Source organism: Microtus ochrogaster, linkage group LG5, assembly GCF_000317375.1.
Source record: "Microtus ochrogaster isolate Prairie Vole_2 linkage group LG5, MicOch1.0, whole genome shotgun sequence".
Taxonomy (NCBI): Eukaryota; Metazoa; Chordata; class Mammalia; order Rodentia; family Cricetidae; genus Microtus; species Microtus ochrogaster.
The window spans coordinates 32,957,768-32,983,174 of record NC_022031.1 but is presented as its reverse complement, the minus strand read 5'-3'; the positions used below and the strand labels follow the sequence as shown (position 1 = coordinate 32,983,174).

The following is a 25,407-nucleotide window of genomic DNA, read 5'->3' as shown; positions in this document are numbered from 1 at the left end:
GTGCTTGTTGTGGCACGCGCGTCTGGCGGTTAAACTGTGTCATATGGCCGAAAAGAAATCCACTCATTCATCAAATATTTGTTGAGCACTCACTACCTGCTGACCAAAACCAAAACTACTTAAACCACTAAGTGTGCTTTCTGGGGCCCAGCAGGTTTCCCTAAGGCAGGTGGCACTATCTGTCCTGAGCAGCGTTTGAAAAAAAAGATAGAAAGCGCAAATCAGCCTCCGCCCGCGCAGGCTGTCACGGGCGTCGCAAGGCACGGGCAGAGCAAATGCAAAGCGCGAAGCCGGAACTTACGGTGTCCCGCTAGGAAGCAGAGGCGCGTCAAGCAGAGACAAGTTCCGCCCACGTGGAAGATGGCGTCTGTAGTGTCAGCCATCCCAGTTGCCCTTTCCTTCTCTGTGGGAGTGGTGTCTAGACAGCCCCGGGAGGGTGTGCGAGGGAGGTGCGTGTCGGTTGCCTCAGCTCAGAGCTTGACTCCACAAGCGTGACCAAAAACAAACGGGAAGAAGATCGCGAAGGCCCGCAGAGACCCCGGCGGAATCAGGGAGGTCGGTGGGCTGGAGGGCGGGGACGCAAAGGGGCGTGGTCTGGGCGTGGTCGGGCGGTCCCGGGGCGGGGCCCAGAGCGGGCTGCGGTTGTGGTCTCTGCGCCGGCGGTGGAGGCGCAGCAGCGGCGAGTGGGTGAGTGCGACGCGCGGGCGGAGCGGGGCTGCTGCTTCGGTCGGCTTGCCGGCCGGCGCTGGAGTCCAGCGGGATTTTTTTTTTTTCTTTCTTTTTCGGGCTGAATTTTTTTCCTGTCCCCTGAGCGAACGCTCTCTTGGTTTTGCAGCGGAGCGAGCCCTGGAGTTGCGGGGGCCGCGGCGGCGCGGAGGGGATGGGGATGGGCCTCGTCTTCACTGTCGGCCCGCGTTCCCTAACCCCGAGCTTCTCCCGGGCCCTTGCGGGAACCCGCTGGGAATATCGCGGTCGCGGCCCCCACTGCCAGATGTCTGGGCCCCAGGGGCCTGGCCCTGCGTCAGCCAGAACGCTGGCGGTCCTGGGACCCATTGGGATCTTCCGAGGGTCCCCGCCCGGGAGGAGAAAGCGCGGGTGGGATAGAGTAGGGACCGGCAGCACGCTGGCAGAATTTCACAGAAGTTTGCATGGAGTGCCTGCTGATGCTCAGTAACGTAGGCTGCAGCGCTAGAGAGGGTGTTCCCCTTTTCTGTGGGACATGACCTGGTTGCTTCACAGTTCCGCGGTTGCACAGACTTATTGAAGGAAGTGACCATTGTGACTTGGGCATCACTTGACTGATAGTAATCAGTTGCAGAGAGAAGCGCACTGATTATAAGTCTGCCCACGCAGGGTCTGTCTGGCCAGGAGAGGGAAAAGGGAAGAGGAGGGAAATCGTGCTTTAGCCCGGGAGACATTGCTTTTTCTGATGGAGGGACTATTGGGCTCCCGGAGAGTTTTGTCCCAGCAGGTGGATAAATTCTTACCCACACTGTTTCTCTCCATCACCAGTAGTGATACACAGTCTGTCTCAGTAGTACTTTTACTTTGTACAAAGGGCCCCAGAAGAGACTGGAAAATATTTGTGATAGGATCATTAGTCAACTCGGGAAACTTATAATATAGAAACAGCACGGAAAGCAAAAGACCTTACTACATGGATGTTAATAATAATATGGAATCAGAATGTTTGAAATATTGTAATCGTCCCCTGTGTTTAAGAGGACATGCTAGAAGGCCCCCAGTATATAGCAGCACCTATATATACTATCGTGTGAGTGTAGGTGTTTTTCCCTCTTTACATATCATACACATGGTAAAGTTTAGCAAACTAGGCCCGGTAAGAGATGAAAATAACTAATAACAAAGTAGATTATTGCAGCAGTGCGGTAATAAAAGTTCTGTGAATGTAATCTCTGAGTTTCAAAGTACCTTACTGTACTTTTACCCCTCTTGAGTAAGACAAGACTCACCTGGATGCAGGCACCTCGGTCCTTGGAACCTGATCTGATAACCAAGAGGGCAGAGAAGTAACTAGTGGCAGACAGTATGGATAGCGTGACTGTGCTGGATGAAGGGGGACTCTCAGCCTTAGAGCAGCCAGCATGCAATTTCATCCCACTGCAAGGCACGTTCTTCTGGAAATTTGCGCTACTATTTCTGTATTAAAGTTTACTACAGGCACTGAAACTTCAGAAAATAATCATGTAGGTCAGGAGGAACTAGTGTTGTCTGTTAACTAGCTGACTAGACACTGCTAACTAGTGCTTCACTGAACATTGGCACTGCGAGAAAACTCTGAATTAGTTGGAAACTACCTCAAGGTGACCATGCTCTTATTTCATCCCACACAAAACGAGGAGAACAAAGACCGTACTGCAGGTTGTACTGTTCAGCAAGGATTTAATGTTCCGGGAGAGAAATGTCAATATAACTTAAGAAGTTGGTAAAATAGTCTACGTGGCTATGTTGACCATCCAATATTTGTCTTTAGGGAACGATTGAATGAGTAAGATTTTATCTTTTGCGCCTTCCCTAGAGCCACATGTTAATTGAATAGCTCCACAATATTAGGTTAGTCTGCCTGACAACTCGGAGGGGTGGCGCAGTCATCGTGTCGTGAGCGTATGAGTCTGAACTGAAATTGAAAATAAACGTGTAAAGAATGACAAAGGCCGGTCTTCCCAGTAGTCCACTGCCTTTACAGAGGCCTTGGGTAGTTCCTCTTTGGCTACCGAGGCTGCTTGCTGGCCCGGCTTCTCTTTATGGGAGAAGTAAAGCACTGTTAGCAGAACTGAGAGCCTTGTGGTGGGATAATTCCCTTCACAGTAGCAGTAAGCCAAGAACTTCCTAAACGCAGCCTACAAAAAGGTAGCTGTTTAAAGAAAGAAAAAGCTCAAATGTGCCTGTCTGCTAACTGTTAACGTGCTTATTACCGTAAATACGCTGGTATTACTTTTGGAAGTGTTGGTTAAGCCCTACTAAACCCTGCGTTCTGTTTATAAAGTGGCAAGCCACCATCTCACTCAGTTTGAATCCTGGCTTCCCTCAAAAGAGTTTGTGGTCTTTTAAAAATTTTTTAAATTCAAACTGAATTTTTTTCCCCACAGTTGTATATGGATTTTTGCCAAAGCTAACTTCAAGTGTTAGTAAAATCATACTTACAGCTTCCCTAGTTTTACTTCTCTGTAGTACTTCATTTTTTTAGGTTATAATAATTTCTCCTTTTTCATGATTTCATTTACATTCAACTACAGTCCAAAAATATTACGTTGAAATAAAGAATTTCTGAGTTCTAAGCAGCATGCTATTTTGAACAGCCTAATGCTATCTTGCACCTTCTGCTCTGTCCTGCCAGAACATGGTTGATCCCTTCATCCTGTATGTCTGTGTCCATTGTATCAACACCGTATATATCACCTGCTTCCTAGTTGCTCAGTAGACATGTTAGTTCCCAGGTCACTTGTATGTAACCCTTATTTTACTTAATAATAGCTTCATGGCATCGGAGATAATGATACTGGTAATTTGGATTTGCCTAAGAGAAGCCACGATGTGCCTCTCTTAAGGTGAAAGTGCTCCCCATAAATGGGGGGAGGAGGCTATGCCGATATCAACTGAAATCCATGGTGAGATTGAAGCTTCTGGGAAATTGTGAAGAAGGGATGAAAGTTACACTGGTCTTGCTGTTGAATTCGTTTTACAACGTGATAACCACAGTGCACGATAAATATTTAATATCTTTTAAAGAGTTGAGTATGTGGGTGGAAGACATAATAGGGAAGCCATGTTCTGATTAGCTGTTGACAGCTCGCTGTGCTGAAGCAGTAGGCTTGTTCAAAGAGTTGAGCCACAGTTCTGAAGGGGCTGGAGAGACGGCTCGGTGGTTAGGAGCACTTGCTCTTGCAGAGAACCCAGGTACCTCCACAGGCACCAGGCAAGCACATACAATTACATAAGTATACATAATAATTAATAATAAATATCTAAATAAGAATGTGCATCATGGGCTGGAGAGATGGCTCAGAGGGTAAGAGCACTGGCTGCTCTTCTAGAGGTCCCGAGTTCAATTCCCAGCAACCACATGGTGGCTCACAACCATCTGTAATGAGACCTGGTGCCTTCCTTGCCAGCAGTACATTGTATGCTTAATAAATAAATAAATAAATAAATAAACAAACAAACAAATAAATATTTTAAAAAAAAAGAATGTGCATCATAAGTAAATAAACACAGTTAAAATAAATCAGTCATAAAGTTCTCTAGAAGTCAGTGGCACTAAGCCATTCACAAGGTCCCTGCCCTGATGCAGGGATGGACATAACTTGAAAAACAGAACGTAAGAGAGAAGCTGCAAGTCAGGTTGCTGAAGGCTTTGCTAGCCTGCATGATGTCTGGAAATGCTGAAGGCTACTGGGAAGTTTTCACAAATGAGGAATCAGAAGAACGTGTTTAGTAATCAGCAGAAGGGGAAGAAGAAACTGAAAGAGCCTGCAGTGGAGACAGAGAAGTGAATGAGGACGGTGTATGTTAGATCGCGAAGGCATTAAAGGACAGAGCTACGGAACACAGAGCTCGGCTGGAGGTCAGCATACAGCCATCCGAGGACTGCAAGGGCTGCAGCAACAAACGGGTGAGTTAAAAAGAGACACCAACTTCCGAATACAGCGTTTTTCCACAAGAATTGGACAGGAGACCTTTCAGCTGTGGAAGCTTCTGAACCATTTCCTCCTCTGGACATCCAGCCACCAGGGTTGTCAGAGCTCGGTGATCCAAGATCATCTCCTGACACATCAGAAGGTCCGCAGTACCGAAAGGCCTGTGCCGTTCCCCTCGCGTCATTGCACGCAGCACGTCATGGATCGTGTGTCATCATCGCCTGTTATATTGAGAGGCGAGTGAATCTATAAGACATTTCAGAAAGAGGCCACATTCATAGAGTTTATTAATATTCTGCTGCATTAATAGTTATATTTTGTTGTTAATAATATTTTTCTGTCTAATTTATAAGTTACACCTTATAGCAAATAAAATGTAAAGAAAAGGACAGCATGTGTACACACACATACACACACATATATGTATTCTGCAATTTAGATATTCATTCCATGGGGTAAGAGGCAAGTACTATTTTATAGCAGGCTGCATTTGAAGCTAAACAACCCAACATGATCTTTAGTCCTTTCTGTAATTCCTTTAGACTAGGAATAAGGCTAAATAAAATTAATGGCTGATCATAGTTTAATTAACAATCAGGTTAAAAGGTTTTTCTATAATTCTTTAAGAGCGTGCTCTGGGGCTCAACCCTGCTTTAAGAAGTGCTTTTCTTTTCGCTATAGTGGTGAAATATTTGAATTGTACTGTTGTGCTTAGAATAAGTCACCTTTTTTAAAAAGAAGGTAGATTTAATTAGTCTATAAATATGGGGAGAAGATGGAGACGGTTTTCCAGGCAAAGGTTTAGACCAAGTATCAGATAGTGCTTGGTTCAGAGGAGGTTCCTTTAGAGCAGTGGCTCCCAGCCTTCCTAACGCTGGGACTTAATTACAGCTCCTTGTGTTGTGCTGACCCCAACCATAAAATTTTCTTCATTACTGCTTCATAACTGTAATTTTGCTGCTGCTGTGAATCATAATGTAAATATCTGATATGTAGGGTCTGCAACCCTGAAGGGCTTGCAGCCCACAGGTTGAAAACTGCTGCTTTGGATAGATAAAAATATTTCTGAACTAATGAAAAAGTGCAATGATAGGACTTTCACATTTCTTAAGGCCTTATCGCTGAAAGCTTCATTGCTAGTAGTGCTACAGAAGTTCTGCCTGAATTCTGCTAGAGTGTATTTCTATGGGACATGTTTAAACATGAAATGTTTGCTTTCTTCGGTGCTGGGGATGGGACACAGGGCCTTGCACATGCTAAGCAAGGGCTCCACCACTGATATGTGTGCCCAATTCCAAAACATTCTTTTACAAGAGAACATTTTAGTGTCAGTGAGGAAAAGAATTGCCTTTGGGCAGAGGCTATGCACTGTGGAAGGTCCTCTTCTGAATATATTACACTTGTGGTCACATTTTTCAAGGGAAGTCTTTTTCTATGCACATTATTCTCATTTGGGAATAATGCCCTAGAATTATTCACCTTTTTAAACAAACAAAAAGAAAGCATGGAAAAGAAGTATATTTGCAATATCATCTTATGGTCATGTGTTCAGTTAATTTTTCAGTTTGCTGCTGCTAATGAGGACAGTAGCGCCATTACAGTTTCAACACAAATTACATTTCTCTATTCCCTCATTGAAACTAACTCTTCCAATTGTATCCAAAATATTCAATATTTTAAACAAGCTGTACATCTTCTATAGTACGTGGTCTCTTCAGACTGTCAAATTGACATATGACATATATTGAAAAGTAAGTAGTACCTCTGTGAATTTCTGAAATTAAAAGTGCACATGTAAAACTTCCAAGTAAACGATTCCTTAACTGGTTTGCCAAGTTCTGTATGCCTAATCATAATATGATAAAATACACTCCCTTGGCATTCTAAATATAGATGTTACTCCTTTGCATGAATCTCTCAACTCTCTTGACAAAATGTAGATAAGAGAGAGAGAGAGAGAAACAGAGAGAATGGGGATTAGTTGTGCCCGTCTGCCATATGGATCTTAGGGACTGAATACAGGCGCCATTACTGTTGAACGGTCTTGCCAGCCCAGTAGGTAAACATTCAAGTAAACGTACTTACATGGACATCAGTTTTCTACAGATCAAATGTTCACTCCCAAAGTAATCACACAGATAAAGAGATGGGTTTATCGCAGATCATCCCTTAGCTCCCTCCTGTACTGCTGCCTATATAGAGCCTACCATTTTGTTATAGTGTTTTCTCCACTTTAAATCTTTGATGACATGTCTTTCTTTACTTGAGTACTTGTAAGGATGGGTTGATTTATACAGATAGTATGTAGAGTTTCTTCTTCCGGAGCAGTGTGTTTAAGAAGATCCGTATATGGCTCCCTGGCTCCTGCTTGCCTGTGAGCTGGTTTGCTCTTCTGTCTGCCTGTTCTGTGTTCTGAATAACTGAAACTCAGCTCAGTGTAATTGCTGAGAAGCCCTTCACATTGCTTTCCTGCCTTCTGAACTAGCGTCTTTGTACGCTTGTCTCCCTGTTTCAGTGTAGTATTGGGCTTCGGTACCTTTGTAGCTAGCGTTCATCCACAGTGACAGAGCTGTTTGCTCTCCTTCTGATGTTCTGATCTTCCATCTTTTTAGCTGTTTTATGGTATTTCTGCTGTCAGGTTTTATAATTACTTTTCTAAGAACACTATAACAAAAATACAAACAGCAAGGGTCTGTTCTCTCAGTTCCATAAACTCTAAACTTAATGCCAGTGTTAAGTGATTGTCAGCAACATGATCCCCTGAAGGCTTCTGGGAAACCCTTTGTTTCTTCCACATCTGGTGGGGACCAGTAATCCGTGGTACTCTTGCCTTCCAGACTCAGCATTCCAGTTCCTGCCCTTTGCCTTCCTGCAGCTGGCCTGCTTTGCTTTGGTCGGTCCCTCTCCCTCTGCTGCTCTCCACGCTCGCTCTCCTTCCCACTCTCTCTTCTTAAGCCCAACAGCCATGGAGTAGAACCCATTCTGCTCCAGTGTGGACCATCCTGATCTAACTGGACCTATTTGCAAGTAAGGTTCCATTTGCCTATGCAGGATCCTCCTCTTCCTTCCTCTTTGGTTCTTCTTTAGTTGAAATGGTTTAGGGACTAAATATCCAGTCATTAGAATTGTATGAAGGCTGTGTGTTTGGAGCTAATAAAGGCTTAGTCATTATTTTAGTATATAACATTTTTCTAAGTCAGTTGGGGTTTAGACGGATATCTCTAAAAGGCTGGACCTGATCACTGTTTTTGTATGTTCTCGTTTAGCTTCTGCGAGCATTTGGAGAATGTGAGACCTGGGATGCAGGGATGTCGACTATCTGCCCACCACCATCTCCCGCCGTTGCCAAGACAGAGATTGCTTTGTGTGGTGAATCCCCGTTGCTGGCAGCTACCTTTGCTTACTGGGATAACATTCTCGGTCCTAGAGTAAGACACATTTGGGCTCCAAAGACAGAACAAGTACTTCTCAGTGATGGAGAAATAACTTTTCTCGCCAACCACACTCTAAATGGAGAAATTCTTCGAAATGCAGAGAGTGGGGCTATCGATGTAAAGTTTTTTGTCTTATCTGAGAAAGGAGTGATTATTGTTTCTTTAATCTTTGACGGCAACTGGAATGGAGACCGGAGCACTTATGGACTGTCGATCATCCTTCCACAGACAGAGCTTAGTTTCTACCTCCCGCTGCACAGAGTATGTGTTGACAGGTTAACACACATCATTCGGAAAGGAAGGATATGGATGCACAAGGTAAGGGCCTGTTATGTGTCCATGGCAACCTGGGCATCGAAAGTGTTTTTCTAGTCCATTACATTTACGTGTTGGAAATTATATGCAGCTAAAACCAGACGGTAGTGGTTATTTTGTGTCTCCCGAATACAGAGAGATCTGGTCTCATGACTGTGGTCTTCACGTTAGTAATAGAAGATGTGATAGTGGCTCTCCAATGCAAGTGAAAAGTTAAGGCTTAGAGGGATTAACATTTAGTCTGAGTTTGTTTTGGAAACTTTGACTCTAAGTCCTTTTTGTTTCCCTTTTCTTGTGTGACTTCTTTTCCTTACAACTGTGTGAAAGCATAAACGTTCAAAGGTTTTTCTAGGCTGTCAGCCACACAGCCTTTTGTAGCAAAGTTGCTTTCCCAAATTCCCAGTTTTGCCGGACGGTGGTGGCACACGCCTTTAATCCCAGCACTTGGAAGGCAGAGGCAGGCGGATCTCTGTGAGTTCGAGACTAGCCTGGTCTACAAGAGCTAGTTCCAGGACAGGCTCTAAAACCACAGAGAAACCCTGTCTCGAAAAACCAAAAAAAAACCAAGTTCCCAGTTTTGTGAAACTGAGCATAGACACATGGACTCCAGGGAATTATTTCTTTCAATTTGCAAATTTAGCTAAAGGAAATCTTGTTTTCTCTTGATATTTACAATTCTCCTTCCTATTTTCCAGTTTAATACCATCCTGAAAGTCCATGAAAGTGTGACTAATTTTATAAGACCACTAACCTATTAGAAGGGGAAATAGCATGTTTTAAGACTGGTTTTCTCTACCCCTGCTGCAGACCCACTTCCTTGTTTCTGACATACTTAATGAAAGTCATTCAGATTGGAAAAGCAGGTAGTAGCACGGGCAAGTAATCTCAGGGCTCAAGACTCGGGCAAGAGGTCTGGAGTTCATTGCCAGCGTGGTCTACCTTGTGAGATTCAGTCCCAGAAATAAAAAAAAGTGAAACAGCCATTCCTCTCTTCCTCAGCTGCAAGTCGATCTTCTTTGATTTGAATCGTGTGTAATTGCTTTCTTTTGAAGCTGCAGGTGTGATGTGGACTCTTCTCTGCCAGATTACCTCATCTCTCTACTGTAGGATAAAAGATGCTTTGATTATATTTTATGTTGTGTGTGAGAGCGTGAACTTGTTGGGATAGTTTCTCGTCGCCATCTTTTTCCCCCACCTGCAGTAGAAAGGATTTCCCTGTGAAATACACATGACAGCCTATCTGTGTTGAGAAATAAACCATCATCAAAATGGATTTGGTAAAGTAAATTTTCTTTTTCTTAGGAAAGACAAGAAAATGTCCAGAAAATTGTGTTAGAAGGCACAGAAAGAATGGAAGACCAGGTAGAGTACACTGCATTTGCTGCCATGACCTCTCCCCACTGCGGGGGGGGGGGGGGGGTGTTCTTCCGTCAAGGAGCTGAAGATGTGTTCACTTGACGGAGGGAGCAAATAAGTCTTGTGAAGCTGTGTAGAATGAACTGAATAAAATTTCTGCAGCCTAAATCTAAAGACTTGAAAAAAGAGATAATTATATCTATAAATTAATATTTGATCACCCTTTTTCAATCTGCCAGAATAAGTTTGGGATCATTTATTCATAGTAAAAGTAAGAAATTACATGAGATTTATTTAGCTAGTTATTGAAAATAGATTTTTAAAAATATAATCTATTCTGCTTATGGTTTCCCCTCCATCAACTCATCCCAGAACCTTCCCCACTTGTCAGCCCACCCAGATCCATACCCATTCTTTCTCTCTCTCTCGTTAGGATATAAATAGGCCTCTAAAATAATAATAGTAATAATAACAATAAAGTAAATTAGTTAAAAACAAACTGGACTAGGACAAGGTAAACAAATAGAAGAAATAAGGAACAAAAGGAAAAGCTCAAGAATCACATATAGACACAGACACACACATTTATATATAGAGAAATCCCACTAAAAACACAAAACTGGAAATCATAATATGTAATAAAGGGGGGAAAGCCCTGCTATGGCATTATGAGTAAAGAACTTCCAAAGACGCCACTGACCTTGCTTTGTGCTGGGCATGCGGCCTGGCTTTACGACTGATTTGCATATCCAGTGAAACTTCTGGAGAAAGTGAATTTTTCATTTGTGAGCAGTTATCAGTTGGAGATAGTCTCTGGGATAGGGGTGGGGCCTTACATCCACTTTCCCTCAGCACTGGGACCCCATCAGATCCAGACCTGTGCAATTCAAGTTTGAAAAGGCATCTGCAATTCAAGTTTGAAAAGGCATCTGCAAGGCAGAGGCAGGCGGATCTCTGTGAGTTCGAGACCAGCCTGGTCTACAAGAGCTAGTTCCAGGACAGGCTCCAAAACCACAGAGAAACCCTGTCTTGAAAAACCAAAAAAAAAAAAAAAAAGAAAAGGCATCTGCAGCTGTGTTCGCAGAAGAAGCTGCTGTGTGAAGGGAGTGAGCATGCGTATGAGGTGTCTATTTAAGGGTTCAGACCCAGCTGCAGGCAGTTTCCTTTATGTTTTTTTTTTGTTTTGTTTTTTCGAGACAGAGTTTCTCTGTGGCTTTGGAGCCTGTCCTGGAACTAGCTCTGTAGACCAGGCTGGTCTCAAACTCACAGAGATCCGCCTGTCTCTGCCTCCCGAGTGCTGGAATTAAAGGCGTGCGCCACCATTGCCCGGCTAGGCAGTTTCCTTTAAAGGCTTATTTGGCCGTTTTAAAATTCAAACTATTTATGTGTATTCCCTGGTAGAGTTACCTGTTTCATTGGTGAAACTTGCTGGTAATATCCTCTGTCCTGTCACCACGCAGGCTTCCAGTGACCCTGACTCTAGGGAATGCTGTGTTTATCCTGTGGCTCTGAATGACCATGGGAACCAACAGTTCAGTTTTAAAAACATGGTTGTGATGAAATGGCTTCCCGGTAGAAGTTCACTGCAGACCTTATCAGTGTGGGGCAGACAAGTTCCCCTGAAGGGGTGTCGGGAGGGGAATCCCCGTTGGGAAAGGGCTACTTCCCATCATCCTGGCATGCCACCCACTCTCATTATTTCTCATTGTAGAACTCCAGTCTTTAAACATGGCTCGTGGCCTTTTGTCCCATTTTTCTTAGCTTGACTGAAACAGAATGGCACTTGAAAAAAGTAATTGTTTCACATTTTTTATGAGGGTTTGAGAGTATGGTAGTAGAATATTTACCTGTCCTCTATGGCGTGGTCCCCAGTTGGATCCCTTGTGTCTTATTTAGGGTTTCTGTTGCTGTGAAGAGACACCATGACCACAGCAACCTTATAAAGGAGAACATTTATTTGGTACTGGCTTACGTAGTCTATTATTACAGGGTGGCATGCAGGCAAAGAGTTGTACATCTTTTTTGTTGTTGTTGTTTGTTTTGGGTTTTGTTTTTTGCTGTTTTTTCCAGACAGGGTTTCTCTGTGCAACACTGGATATTCTGGACCTCACTCTGTAGATCACACTGGCCTCAAACTCAGAGACCTGCCTGCCTCCGCCTCCTGAATGCTGGGATTAAAGGTGTGTGCCACTACCATACTCTTTGATCAGCGGGTAGCAGGAGACTCTGTGCCACCCTGGGCATGAGCATATATTAGACCTCAAAACCCACCTCCACAGTGACACACTTCCTCCAACAAGGTTACACTTACTCCAGAAGGCCACACCTCCTAATTGTGCCACTCCACTCCTTATGGAGCAAGCATTCAAACATGCCTCTACTCTGGAGGCCATTCCTATTCAAACCACCACACCTAGCAACACACACAGACACATATACACATGACCTTTACAAAATTATGTGTTATACTATTATGAATGGTAAATACTAACTTTTCAGGGGTCAGACGGTAGTATCACAGGCCTTTAATCCCAGCACTTGGGAGGCAGAGGCAAGGGAATCTCTGAGCTCAAAGCCAGCTTTCTACAAAGCAAATTCCAGGGCAGCCAGGACTACAAGAGAAATTCTTTCTCAAAAACAAAAACAAAAAAAAGAAAGAAATATTATGGGACAAGGCCTGACACTAAAGTATTAAAAGTCTAATCTTTACTTGCTTACTGATCAGTAAGAGGGTCTCCAAGAATAAAGTTCCTGTCATTGACCTCTGAACTGTATTTCTGGAGTAATAAGGGAGAGTCATTTCAACACAGGAAATTTAGAACCAAATAAAATTTTGCATTTTTGTGAGATTTTGTTTTTGAAAGCCAGAATCCTGCACTTACTAGATTGAGTTTCTGCTCTTAGGGTTCTACTTTAAAATGTTGTCCTCACCTTCCGTGGGAGGAAAGTACACAGAGAATAAACTAAAGAGATTTTTAAGTGGAAACATTGTCCTACAGAAGTTCAAATTAGAGAAGCACAGGGAGCCAGTTTCTTCCGCATTTGTCCTGTAAGGGTTTTTTTCTTGCTCTCCAATGAGACTTCATTCACTTATAGTGACAATGAATGTCCAAGAGGCCACAATCTGGAGTGCTATGTATGCCTGAACCCATAAAACTTCCCCTTTCTGCTTTCTGTTTGGGCAGCTGACGTAATGTGCTCGCAACAGCTCTGTTATGAGTCATGCTACTGCTTCGGAATGGCACAGCGCTCAGAAACAACTTCAGCCCTCGCCAGCTCAGGGCCCTTCTATCCGTCCCCTGACAAAGTCACTGAACAGGGAAGGAAGTTCAGCATACATTGTTCAGTACATTGTCTTAATTGTGTTTATAAGCAGATGTTTCAACAATTACTCTAAAAAACAGAAACCATGAGTAGTTTATTCTGGAGGTCACTGTAAAATGAATTTTTTTGAAATAATAAAACCGTCTATATCTACATAGACATTTATAGATTAGGATAATTTCCCAAAGGAACTAAGTACCTTCCGTGATAAGGGCATTTGAAAATGCATTTTTGTTTGTATGTTGAGGATTAAACCTAGCACCTCATCCATGCCAGGCAGCTGTTCATGCTTAACTCAGTGGTTTATCATCCTCAGCCCTCAATACATGTGAGGGGTTTAAATAATCTTTTCATGAAACCTGAGTGAATGAAGAAAACTTACTGAAGTAAATATAAGTGATTAATAATTTTAAAATGTGTTTAGCTGAGACGCACAGACACTTGACAGCTTCAGCATTTCATTTAGGTGATCAAAGGCTGATGGGAGAGACGGTCATAACTAAGTGGTGTCGCTCCTGTGTCACACACGACAGTTATGCCGCCAACTGGATGCCAGGAAATAGAAATTTTAAAGCGATGTTTCTGAGATGCAATAAATGGTAGCACTATCTGGCAAGCTCTCCACGGAGATCTCTATCTTACTGATTCTTACTCTATGTGGTAACTTATTTGAGTAGATCATGTCATTGAATGTGAAGGTTGGATATTGAGAGGAGCCTTTCTGGTTCCTTTCTAATGATTCAACATCTTTTCATGCTTGAATTCTCACTTTTTAAAAGGAAAATGTAAAGAGCTTATATGTCTTAGTTAAATTTCCAAGGAGACCATTCCTAATTGTGGTACTGTCGTTTAATCCTTGCCTGTGATAGTAAAAATATAGCTCATTCTCACCAAAGGAAATTATTCCTGAAAGAATGAAAATAAGTTTAAAGAGCATGAAAATACTTGAGAGTTGTTTCTGGAGTGGTAGACCTGTCTGGGGCTGTGCTGAGCAGTTCCCTGGAGGGTGTTTTACTCTCTGCGTCCATCTGAAACAGTTTCACTACCTGGCTCACCCACACAGTGATTTCCTTCACTTTGTTATGTTTGATACAGGGTCAGAGTATCATTCCCATGCTTACTGGGGAAGTCATTCCTGTGATGGAGCTGCTTGCATCTATGAAGTCACACAGTGTTCCCGAAGAAATAGATGTAACTGCCATCGGCTTCTATCTGTACCCTTTATGGATTCCCTTGAGTGATTGTGTGTGCGTGTGTATGTGTGTGTGTCTGTGTTTCTGTGTGTGTAATGTTCTTGTTTTAATAATGTAAATTTTGTTGTACTACTGTTCACATGAAGTATCACCTTCAGTCCAGTAAGCATACAGAAAATGCTGGATTTTCTGACCAAACAGGCTTTTTTACTCAATCGTGTTCTGATAAATTAAACTTAAGTTTAATTTTGTATTTCCTAGAAGAGGGGGAAATGCCAGGCTTTTCTAGAAGGATCTGGTATTGTATACATTGCTTTTGGACAGAGAAATGTGCCGATTAAACTGGGGGGGGGGCTCTTTCTCTATTTTCTTTTTTATTTTTCATGTGCTTGGGTGTTTTCCCTACACATGTGCCTACACTGTTTGCATACAGTGCCCTGGGGGCCAGAAGAGGGTGTCAGATCCCCGAGACACTGGAGTTACAGACAGCTGTGAGCTCCCCTGTGTGTGCTGGGAATTGAACTCAGGTCCTCTGGAAGAACAGCTTGTGCTCTTAAGCACTGAGCATCTCTCCAGCTCCTCATTCAGCAGTTTCTTTAATCACTTGTTGAGGGTACTTCAGTCACACATTTTCCATGTGTAGCTGTCTTTAGACACTGTTCGTAAAGCTGACTTGTCCTTGAGCTTGGGCCCCTGATTCTGATAGAGGGGCCCATTGTAAAAATTGTTGTTTAACCTGCCTGGCCAACTTTCCCCTTTGTTCTTCTGAAAAGTACGTGCACAGCACCGTTTTATAGGTGTTCTTGATGCTCATAATGAGAGTGCTAGACGTGTCGACTCTAGACGTCAGCACGCTCACGCCTACGAGTTCTCTCACCCTGCTGTAAACAGACTGATTGCGTGTCTGTGCCTTTTAGATAGCTGATACAGTGCTCAACGATGACGACATTGGTGACAGCTGTCATGAAGGCTTTCTGCTCAAGTAAGAATTTTACTTCTTTTTCTGAATGCTTGGTAAAGGAGATAAAAATATTAATGTTCATCCATGATGAGATTTAATGGAAAAAATGAATAGAATACTGTCACTCCAATTATTTAGAGAGAGCATTGCACATTTGAACTGTTGCTCACGTGTGTACTGTGTTCACTCATACAGTGACATCTCTGATGTGACCTCTTCCACAGTCTAACAAGGCTAAGTTCCCATAGTACTCAGAGAAGTGCTGGCCTGTTGTTTGGCTCTGGTTTCTTCTTGTGTTTCTCATTTAAAAAAAAAAAAAAAAGCCATGGAAAGCTATCAAATTGAGTTGCATCATAAGTTTTTGTGAATTTTGTAGGTCTAGAAATAGAAATCATTCATATTTTGGACTGGTATTTTTTTATCTAACTGTGGAATTTAATACTTAAAGAGCATGAACTCTCAAACCAGACTAGTTACAACTGTGGGGGTTACAACTGGGTCAGCATGGTGAAGCCACCCAAAGGTGTACCTCAATTTTCTTTTTTTTTTTTTTTTTATGGTTTTTCAAGACAGGGTTTCTCTGTGTGTGTGTGTGGTTTTTTTTTTTGTTGTTTTTTTTTTTTTCTTTTTCGAGACAGGGTTTCTCTGTGGTTTTGGAGCCTGTCCTGGAACTAGCTCTTGTAGACCAGGCTGGTCTCGAACTCACAGAGATCCGCCTGCCTCTGCCTCCCAAGTGCTGGGATTAAAGGCGTGCGCCACCACCTCCCGGCTTACCTCAGTTTTCTTATCTATAAAATGTGAACAGTGATACCAGCTATTTTTTTTGTCTAATTTTTTGTTTTGTTTTGTTTTCCTGGATAACTTTTCTCTATATAACAGTCCTGGCTGTCCTGAACTCGCTCTACAGCCGTAGACCAGGCTGACCTCAAATTCACTGAGATCCACCAGCCTCTGCCTCTTGAGTGCTGGAACCAAAGGCACGCATCTCCACCGCCTGCCAATAACAGATGTTGTATAGGTCCCTTGTCAGCACTGAATGAGGCGAATCACAGAAAGCACTTAGCATAGTGCCAGGCACATCAGCCCCTCCGTAACCATAGCTACTGCTTTCCATTTGTATTTGCTCTGCGATGGGTGGAAGTCGGAACAGCCCGTACTTCCTGAGCACCTGTGTGTCATCTGCAATAGTGAGTGTTTGGCACGTGAGCCCCATCTCGTGTGCTGATCTTGCTGCACAAGTTGCAGATTGTCACCAGCATTTGTTTGTAAAAATGAGAAGCGAATAAGTATTTTTTTATTTTTTTTATTTATTATGTATACAATATTCTGTCTGTGTGTATGCCTGCAGGCCAGAAGAGGGCAGCAGACCCTATTACAGATGGTTGTCAGCCACCATGTGGTTGCCGGGAATTGAACTCAGGACCTTTGGAAGAGCAGGCAATGCTCTTAACCTCTGAGCCATCTCTCCAGCCCCAAGTATTTTTTTTAAATAAGTATTTACCTCTAGGTCTACATTCTCTTCCTTTAAGCTCACAATGCCTGGTGTGAGCGTCTTTAGGAGAAAAGGTCTTATCGGCTTGAACTGGAAGCACTATATAGTGTGCTGGTGTGAGCCATTCATATGTTGTTTTCAAATATGTTTTTAAAGAAATTACTATAAAATGATGGTGTTTACTAACTGGGGTATTTTATGTGCATGAGTACCTGTATGAGCGCATATGTACCTGTGCCTGGTACCTGCGAAGGCCAGAAGAGGGCTTTGGGTTCCTTGGAAGTAGATAGCTGTGAGTCACCATTTGGGTTCCTTGGAAGTAGATAGCTGTGAGTCACCATTTGGGTTCCTTGGAAGTAGATAGCTGTGAGTCACCATTTGGGTTCCTTGGAAGTAGATAGCTGTGAGTCACCATTTGGGTGCTGGATCTTCTCTCCAAGAGCAGCAAGTGCTCTCCAGCCCTGGGTTGTCTTAAGATTCAGGTAATATGATGTCTGTGAAAGGCCCCTAGAAAATGCAGTTTTGCACAAATAAAAGATGACATTGTACTGATAGCTTTGGTGTTTGTAGGTAAGGCTGTTCTGTGCTATTGGAAGCTCACTGATTTTCTCCTTGTGGAGTTGTAATCCTGTGATGTTTTCATTAACCTGCAGTGCCATCAGCTCACATCTACAGACCTGCGGCTGTTCCATCGTCGTAGGCAGCAGTGCGGAGAAAGTAAATAAGGTAACTCCTTTTGTAGTTCAGATAAGATCGGACTTAGTACTACTAGCATGTCATGAATTATCATTCAAATATTAGCTTGCAATTGAAATAGCCTCATAGTATAAGGAGGCAATGTAATTTTAGCAAATTACTCTGATACCTCTAACAAAAATGACTATGGTAAAATGTGTAAGAATTCAGTTACCACTTTAATTTTGATAATTCATCACTCTCAGTTGTATCATAAATTGTTTTGAGAAAAAAAAACCTTTAAATGAGTTTTTTTGTTTATGCTTTGTTGTTTTTTGCAATAGGGTCTCACTGTATAGTCTGGGCTGTAGGCCAGGCTAGTCTCAAACTCCCCACAGTTCACTTGTCTCTTCTTCCCAAATACTGAGATTAGAGTCTGCACTACCTTGCCTGGCCTTTAAATGAGATACTTTTCAATATCTAGTTTTGTATTCCTGTATGACTTTACCTACTAAACCATTTGTTACAGGGTATGTGAGCAACTAGGAAACTGTATTGGTAAATAGAACCAGGAAGTAGAAAGTGAGTATATAAATTTTAGGACAAATATTTGAGAGAATCCAAAGATAGATAATATAAAAGAGGAAGTTAAATAATTCATTCAGCTTCTGGAGGTGATGTGCAAAATATATGAGTTTATTACTGTGGGCATAATGGGGAACACAAAAACAATTTTCTTGTAGACAGGAAAGTTATAGGAAGAATAGCATTGAACAGAATTGAACAGCTTGGATGTAGGTTTGTCTACATTTTCAGGGTAGCTCCCTAAAAAAGACACACATGTAGGGAGAATTCTAAGATAGGTGATCAGATATTTCCTCAAGGTTAGTGCTAAAAGTGTGCAGCTATCTTTATAGTCACTAAAGGTACATAAATATATATTTATATCAATTGTAACAAACTTCATTTCTTTTTCAAAAATTTTACATGTTAGGGATGGCATTTGCTTTATAGAGTTATCATTTTTTTTGTGAACCATCCTGTGTACTTATATGAAGTTTAATTTGCCACATTTATGTTTCTTATTATATTTTATCAAGGCATTTGGGACTGTTACATATGACCCCAAAAGTAGCTTTGCACTTGAGATGCTGGAAGCCTTAAGTTCCACGGGGCAGACATCTTGATTGGCGTTATGAAGGGAGAAAGGCTCCATGGTTTGGGCTTCATTTATCAATTTTTTTTTTCATTTTTCATCTTCTTTTAGGTGAATAGCTTGTGTTCCATCTTTTCATTTTGAGAGACAAGTTGCACTACACTAGTTGAAAACCCAAACTATCTCTGGATGTGGTTCGAGTCCCACATAGTCACACTTACATGGCTTTCTTCTGTCCCCTAATACCACTCTACACCACTCTTTTTGCTGTCCCCGACTTCTAAACCCCCACCACGTGCACTTGTTTCAAGTGAAATTTAGTGGTTCTTTCTGTGGAAGGTGTGGACAGTCCCCCCTTGTTCATTGTAACCGAGTTTGTCCATTCGCATCACAGGGTGCTGCCCTCATTTAAACGCATGAAATGAGTTTCCCAGAGCTCTTTGCTCACTTGAAAAGCGGTTGTTGATGGGTAGAGGTGAAGTCAGTTAATGTATTAGGTTGTTATTTCTCACTGAGATAAAGGTTCCATGGGTCAAATCAATTTGATAAAAATAAATTTATAAATGAATATTGCTCACTTAGAGAACAACCATATTTATTCAAATGCAACAAGTTTTGAGATGCCGTTGATTTACCAACTACTTCCTAAACTTAACTGGCTCCAAAATCCCTCTGTAAGCAGTACGTGTTCTGACCATGCCTGTTCAGGTAAGCAAGGGATGCTCCTTACTTGGGAACTGGTTTAGTGGCAGCAACAAAAATTTCTATTTAAAGTTTCTTCCATTAACAAACAGTGGTTTTAACTTCACATTTCAACGCCAAATCTTTTCTTCTCTAGATAGTGAGAACATTGTGCCTTTTTCTGACTCCAGCCGAGAGGAAATGTTCCAGGCTATGTGAAGCAGACTCATCCTTTAAGTACGAATCGGGACTCTTTGTCCAAGGCCTGCTAAAGGTGTGCTTGCTGTTCCTTATCACCTGTGAAGCCACAAGTAAAAGTGAACTTTAGGAATAAGTACTGAGAATCTTTGTAAGGCATGTTGTTAGCATTTAATGTATCATAGTTTTTGTTGTCTGAGAACAGGTTTCTTTGGATAGTTCTGAGCACGGAGTGTGCGTCCTTGGCTCTGTAGTTAGTGTCGTCCATGAAGCCCCGTGGGATAGTATTTCTATTTCACTTGGTTCCCTCTAGCTATGTGTCTGGCCTCAGTATTTTCTTTTTAAATATATGCTTGAATCAGACTGAGCCTCTGAAATGGTAATGTTTCTTTTCTTACTGAGGAGATTTGGATATGTACCATATGTACATACTTACTCATTTTTAAAAATTAAAATGTCTTTTAAAGCTTATGCAAAATGTCTATTTCTAGTACTTACATTTTTATTTTTTGTATTAAATTTGGTTCATTTTCAAGAAGGAAAACAGATAAATATAAATTAGCACTTTTCTTAGTAATGAAGTAGAAATAACTGTTTTTCCAGGAAGCTGTGGATTTGGTTGAAAGACCCTACCTCAAAAAAAAATAAGGTGCAAGAGTAACCATAGAAAATTCCAGACATCAACCTCAGTTTTCCACATGCAGGCATACAAGCATACATGTGCGCATGCATTCACACGTATACTCAACACATGAACACTCATACACATGAATGGGTACCACGCTTATATCCATAGATATGTGTGTATGAACATGCATATATACATACACACACACATGCACAAACATACACACACTCAAAACCAGAAAGAAATAGCTTTTCATGATCACTGCAGGGTTCTTTCATAGTTGTTCTTGAGGATGTAAGCATAGCAAAATGGAAAAATTATGACAGTCAACTGTATTTTTCTATTTAGGAGAGAGAAGTGGGAAGAGGGGGAGAAACGTGTAGGATAGTGGTTGATATAGGGTGTCCGACTCTATCACTCTCCACTGTGTTTTTTAGGCAGAGTTTCTCACTGAACCTGGGATGACTTTGACTAGACTAGCTGGGTCGTGAGGTCCTGAGATCTGCCTGCCCACACATACACCCCCACATTGGGTTATAGGCACAGGCTGTTGCAGCGGCTGTTATAGATATACTGAGGATCCTGACATAGGTTGGGGCCTCCTGTTTGCACAGCAATTAGTAGTTTGTCCACTGAGCCGTCGCCTCAACTCCAGTTTTATTTTTTAAAATATCTCATATGAGGTATTTTGAATGTTCCTTGCAAAAGGAAATGATTACTTTCAGGGATGATAGGTATGACATCGTGAGTAAATCATACACTTTGTATACCTGTGTTGAAATGTCACACTGTGCCCTGCAAATACAATTGCTCTGTGTTGATTGGGTGGATGGATGGATGGGTGGATGGATGGGTATTAGTCAAAGATCTCTAGGGTAGCAAAACTTATAGGATTAATCTCAATGTCTCTCTATATCTATCTTTCTATCTCTGTCTTTCTGACTATCTGTCTATCTCTATCTATCTCTCTATCTATCTATCTATCTATCTATCTATCTATCTATCTATCTATATGGAATTTATTAGAATGACTTATGGGTGCAGTCCAGCTAGTCCACAGTAGAAGGCTGTGAATAGAAAGCCAAGAATCTAGAAGTTTCTCAGTCCATGAGGCTGGATGTCTCAGCTGGTCTTTAGTACACACTGGAATCCCATAGAAGCAGGCTCTAAGGCCAGTGAAGGAATGAACTTGCTAGCAGGCAGAGAGCAAAAGCTTCCATCTTCCATGTCCTTTATAGGCTTCCAGCAGAAGGTGTGACTCATATTAGAGCTGGATTAAAGATCTGGATTAAATGTATTTTAAAATGGTATTAATTTGGGGGAGGAATTAAATTTTTAAATGGCCTTAAATGGCATGTTTTTTCCTAGTTCAAATGATCTGAATTAAAGGCATATCTTCCTACCTCAAAGATTCAGATTAGAAGTTACTTCAAGTTAAGCAAAAATACCCCACAGGTGTGCCTCCATTTTTGGATTTTAGTTCCAGATGTAATCAAATTAACAACCAAAAGTATCCAACACAAGTTCACCCCTTGTCAACTTGATATCTCCTCATGATTAATTTCCATATAAAAACAATAACCAGGTCATAACAACCTAAACGTGATATAAACATCCCACATACAATCAGAAATGCATTATTATTATCCCCCATACAGCAGTAAACATATTATAAATTTAGAAGAGACGGCAGTGTTCCATGAGGGACATTCTTGTAGTGTCACAAACTTAAACATGATAACCATTGATATTCTCTTAATTGGTGTTATATGACATTATAAGGACATGGAGGAACGAAAACATCCTGCCTGGATCACTGGTAGTTTCCCTTAGCTTCCGTCACAGGACATGGTCGCACCAAGAGCCACGCTGAAGGATCTCCTGCACTCCAGACATAATCCTTCTTACCTCCATTGTGGAGAAGCAATCCAATTTCTCTGTGGTAATCTGGATCCGCCCACCCTCCTAACTGTTATTCCTTTTCAGCCTGATGACTTAAGGGCATTAGAAGCCCAAAGTGGTCAGGGAGAATCTGGCTTCCAGTTCAGTGCCGTGTTCGTTGTGTCTCCTGGCAGGAGCACTCTCTCAGTAACCAAAACTTCTAGGCCAATAGAACTTAAGGTCACAGAAATAGGAAGCAAAAAATTCCTAATGGATGGAAATATTCTTTTTTCTATCCCTTGTTTCCTGGACTCGTGGATCCTCACTAGTGGGAGAAACTGTACCATATAATGGACACTAATTCAAAGCATCTCCCACCTTCTGGGGAACCCTGCCCCAGCCGTTCAGGTTGATACCACTTAATTGGCACTGTAATTGTGACTTCCTGGTGCCAACTTCTGCCCTAGTTAGGGTTACTACCACTGTGAGGAAACGCCATGACCACAACCACGTGGAGGAATGGACTTACTTGGCTTATACTTCCACACTGCAGTTCATCACCAAAGGAAGGCAGGACAGGAGCTCCGGCAGGGCAGGAACCCGGAGGCAGCAGCTGATACAGAGGCCATGGAAGAATGCTGCTTAATGGCCTGCTGTCCATGGCTCACTGAACCTGTTTCTTTATAGAAGTTGGGGCTCCCAGCCCAGGGGTGACCTCACCTCCAGTGGACTGGGCTCTCCCTCAGGATCTCTTTTTTAAAAAAATGCCCAGCAGGCTTGCCTATCGCCCAGTATTACAGAGGCATTTTCTCTGTTGACCCAACCCCTCTAATAACTCTAGCTTGTGTGAAGTTGGTCTAAAATTAGACTAACCTTAAACTCACAGTAATCCACCTGCCTCAACTTCCTGAGTGTTAGGATTATATTTATTTAAAAATTAAATGTAACAAATAAAGGGGATGAGAAAGGACTGGATACATGTAATAAACACAAGTTATCAAAGACATTATAAAGCTATTTTTTCTAGTTTTAATTCTGCCATGGATTTTTTATTTTAATACATTTGATCCTAAAGGGTGGAGTTTAATGAGAGGCTTCACAGCTGTTCCAAATGCCTATTCTTACTATGTACAAGGTCATGATTTGTATAGACTTTGGGTCTGATTAATTTTGGTATGTCATATTGCTGTATGCTTGCAAGATTTTTTATAATGAAGTTCATAAAATTAAAAAATATTTTAAAAAACTGAATTTTTACAAATAAAAATCTAGCTTTTGGGGATTGGAGATACAGTTCATTGATGTGGTTGGTGTTTACTTAGACCAGTGAGTGGTTCTCAGCCTTCCTAATGTTGCAACCCTTTAATAATACAGTTTATCGTGTTGTGGTGACCCTCAATCATAAAATTATTTTCATTGCTACTTCCTAACTATAATTTTGCTACTATTATGAATTGTAATGTAAATATCTGATATGCAAGATATCTGATACGTGACCCCTATGAAAGGATCCCAACCCCCAAAGGTTGAGAACTCCTGACTTAGAAAATTGAAGGTCCTGACTTCAAACTCCAGTTTCACCCCCAAAATGAAAATCAGCTTTGGGGTTTCAAATCATGCACCTACCGTGAGCTCAGAACTGAAGAAAACTTTACAAATCCCAATTTTACCAATTTTCTGTAACGGCACAATGAAGTACCCCTGTTCAGTTATGTACTGTAACTTCTGACAGAGCCCCTGTGCCATGTGCCCAGGGGAATGCAAAGCCGTGACTGGGTGAAACACTGAGAACTCACCAAGCAAAGCTAAGCTGTAGAGCTTTCCAGAGATACCGTGGGAGACAGTCATTACTCTAGCCTTTTCAGAGTGAAAGGCTTAGGAGGTCTCTATCTTCTGTTCTGTTCACACCGCTTAGCACGTTATCACATACACAGCGGTTAGGTTACATGGTAACTGGCTGCCTGGCCAGCTAGAAAGGGGCAAGTATTTTCCTGTTTATGTACATAGTCATTTAGATACAGGAAGGATAAAACAACTGAGAAAGAAAGACAGTCCTGACCTCACAGACCAGCAAGTAATCACCATTAACGATTGGCACTGGTCTTTGTAGCCGTTTTCTTCTGTGTGTATTCTGTGCCACGCTCTACTGTTGGATTACACTTGACATGTTCTGACCCACTTTTTAAATGGTGCACTGTACACTTCTTTCACTGTAAGCACAAACTGTAGTGGCTGGAGTTTTATATAGTAACCCCTTGAATGTTATTTCTGAGAGGGCCTTATACCAGATATGCAGGGGATGCATCTCCATTATCATTATTACCTTATTTTTAAAATGGCTTCTCACTTGGCATGTGGCCAGTAAGTTTTCTCTTCGTTTTGACAGGATGCAACGGGAAGCTTTGTACTACCCTTCCGGCAAGTTATGTATGCCCCGTATCCCACCACGCACATTGACGTGGATGTCAATACTGTCAAGCAGATGCCACCGTGTCACGAGCATATCTATAATCAACGCAGATACATGAGATCAGAGCTGACGGCCTTCTGGAGGGCAACTTCAGAAGAGGACATGGCTCAGGACACCATCATCTACACGGATGAGAGCTTTACCCCCGATTTGTAAGTGACACTTGGCCTTGGGTGTCATTGTCAAACAACATAAACTTTTTGTCATTTACGGGTAAAAACAATGCAAGTTGTACTTAAAAGGAAAGACGTGACAAGCATAATGATGCCTGAAGAAGCATTTAATCAGCCACATTTTCTTTATTTTTAAATTTTTATTATTATTTTTAGACAGTCTCACTGGGGAGATCTATATGGCTATAGCTCACTAGCTAGCCCCAATCTCACAGAGATTCACCTGCCTCTGCCTCCCAAGTTCTAAGATTAAAGGTGTGTACCACCATACCTGGCTTAAATCTTCATTTCTTAAAATATTATTTCCTGTAATACAGATTAAGATTTCCTCAAAAAATAAATACTTGGTAAGTATGTACTGAACTCCTAGTTACTTAGCAAAGTGCTGGGGTAAGAAGGATCAGTCAGAAAATGGCAGCCCCTGCTGGTAATTTAGTGTATAATGATCAGTGAACATTCTTGTATGCTAAGCTGCAGTGGTTCTAAGCCTTTTTTCTTAGATATGAATATAAAACCTAGAAAAAAACAGCTGATATATATGGAAAAAAGCACTTGTTTCCTTTGCTTTGTACAGTTTGCTATTTATTTCTTACCAGAAATGTGGTCAGCAAAGTAAAGGAAATAATTATTGATTACAAGAAAAATGATCATCTTGAATTTCAAAACTTCAAGAAAGTATTTAAATGATGTTCTAAATCCTGAAAAAGAACTGCAATATGGCCGGGCGGTGGTGGCGCACACCTTTAATCCCAGCACTCGGGAGGCAGAGGCAGGCGGATCTCTGTGAGTTCGAGACCAGCCTGGTCTACAGA

At 41.8% G+C, this 25,407-nt stretch overlaps 1 protein-coding gene across 2 annotated transcripts in view; it reads left to right on the top strand.

The window, feature by feature from the left end:
• Positions 1-315: 315 nt before the first annotated feature.
• LG5H9orf72 (linkage group 5 C9orf72 homolog) overlaps positions 316-25,407 on the top strand; it is a 29,931-nt gene continuing 4,839 nt past the window's right edge. The window contains exons 1-8 of one of the 2 annotated variants that reach the window (XM_013351944.2): positions 316-555; positions 7,925-8,410; positions 9,710-9,769; positions 14,183-14,278; positions 15,198-15,262; positions 17,387-17,459; positions 19,403-19,519; positions 24,339-24,574. In XM_013351944.2, coding sequence (XP_013207398.1) covers positions 7,967-8,410; positions 9,710-9,769; positions 14,183-14,278; positions 15,198-15,262; positions 17,387-17,459; positions 19,403-19,519; positions 24,339-24,574 — 1,091 coding nt within the window. In that variant the 5' untranslated portion in view covers positions 316-555; positions 7,925-7,966. Of the gene's footprint in view, positions 556-625; positions 688-7,924; positions 8,411-9,709; positions 9,770-14,182; positions 14,279-15,197; positions 15,263-17,386; positions 17,460-19,402; positions 19,520-24,338; positions 24,575-25,407 lie in introns of those variants that run through there. The other variant, XM_005361978.3, reaches the window with a different exon arrangement.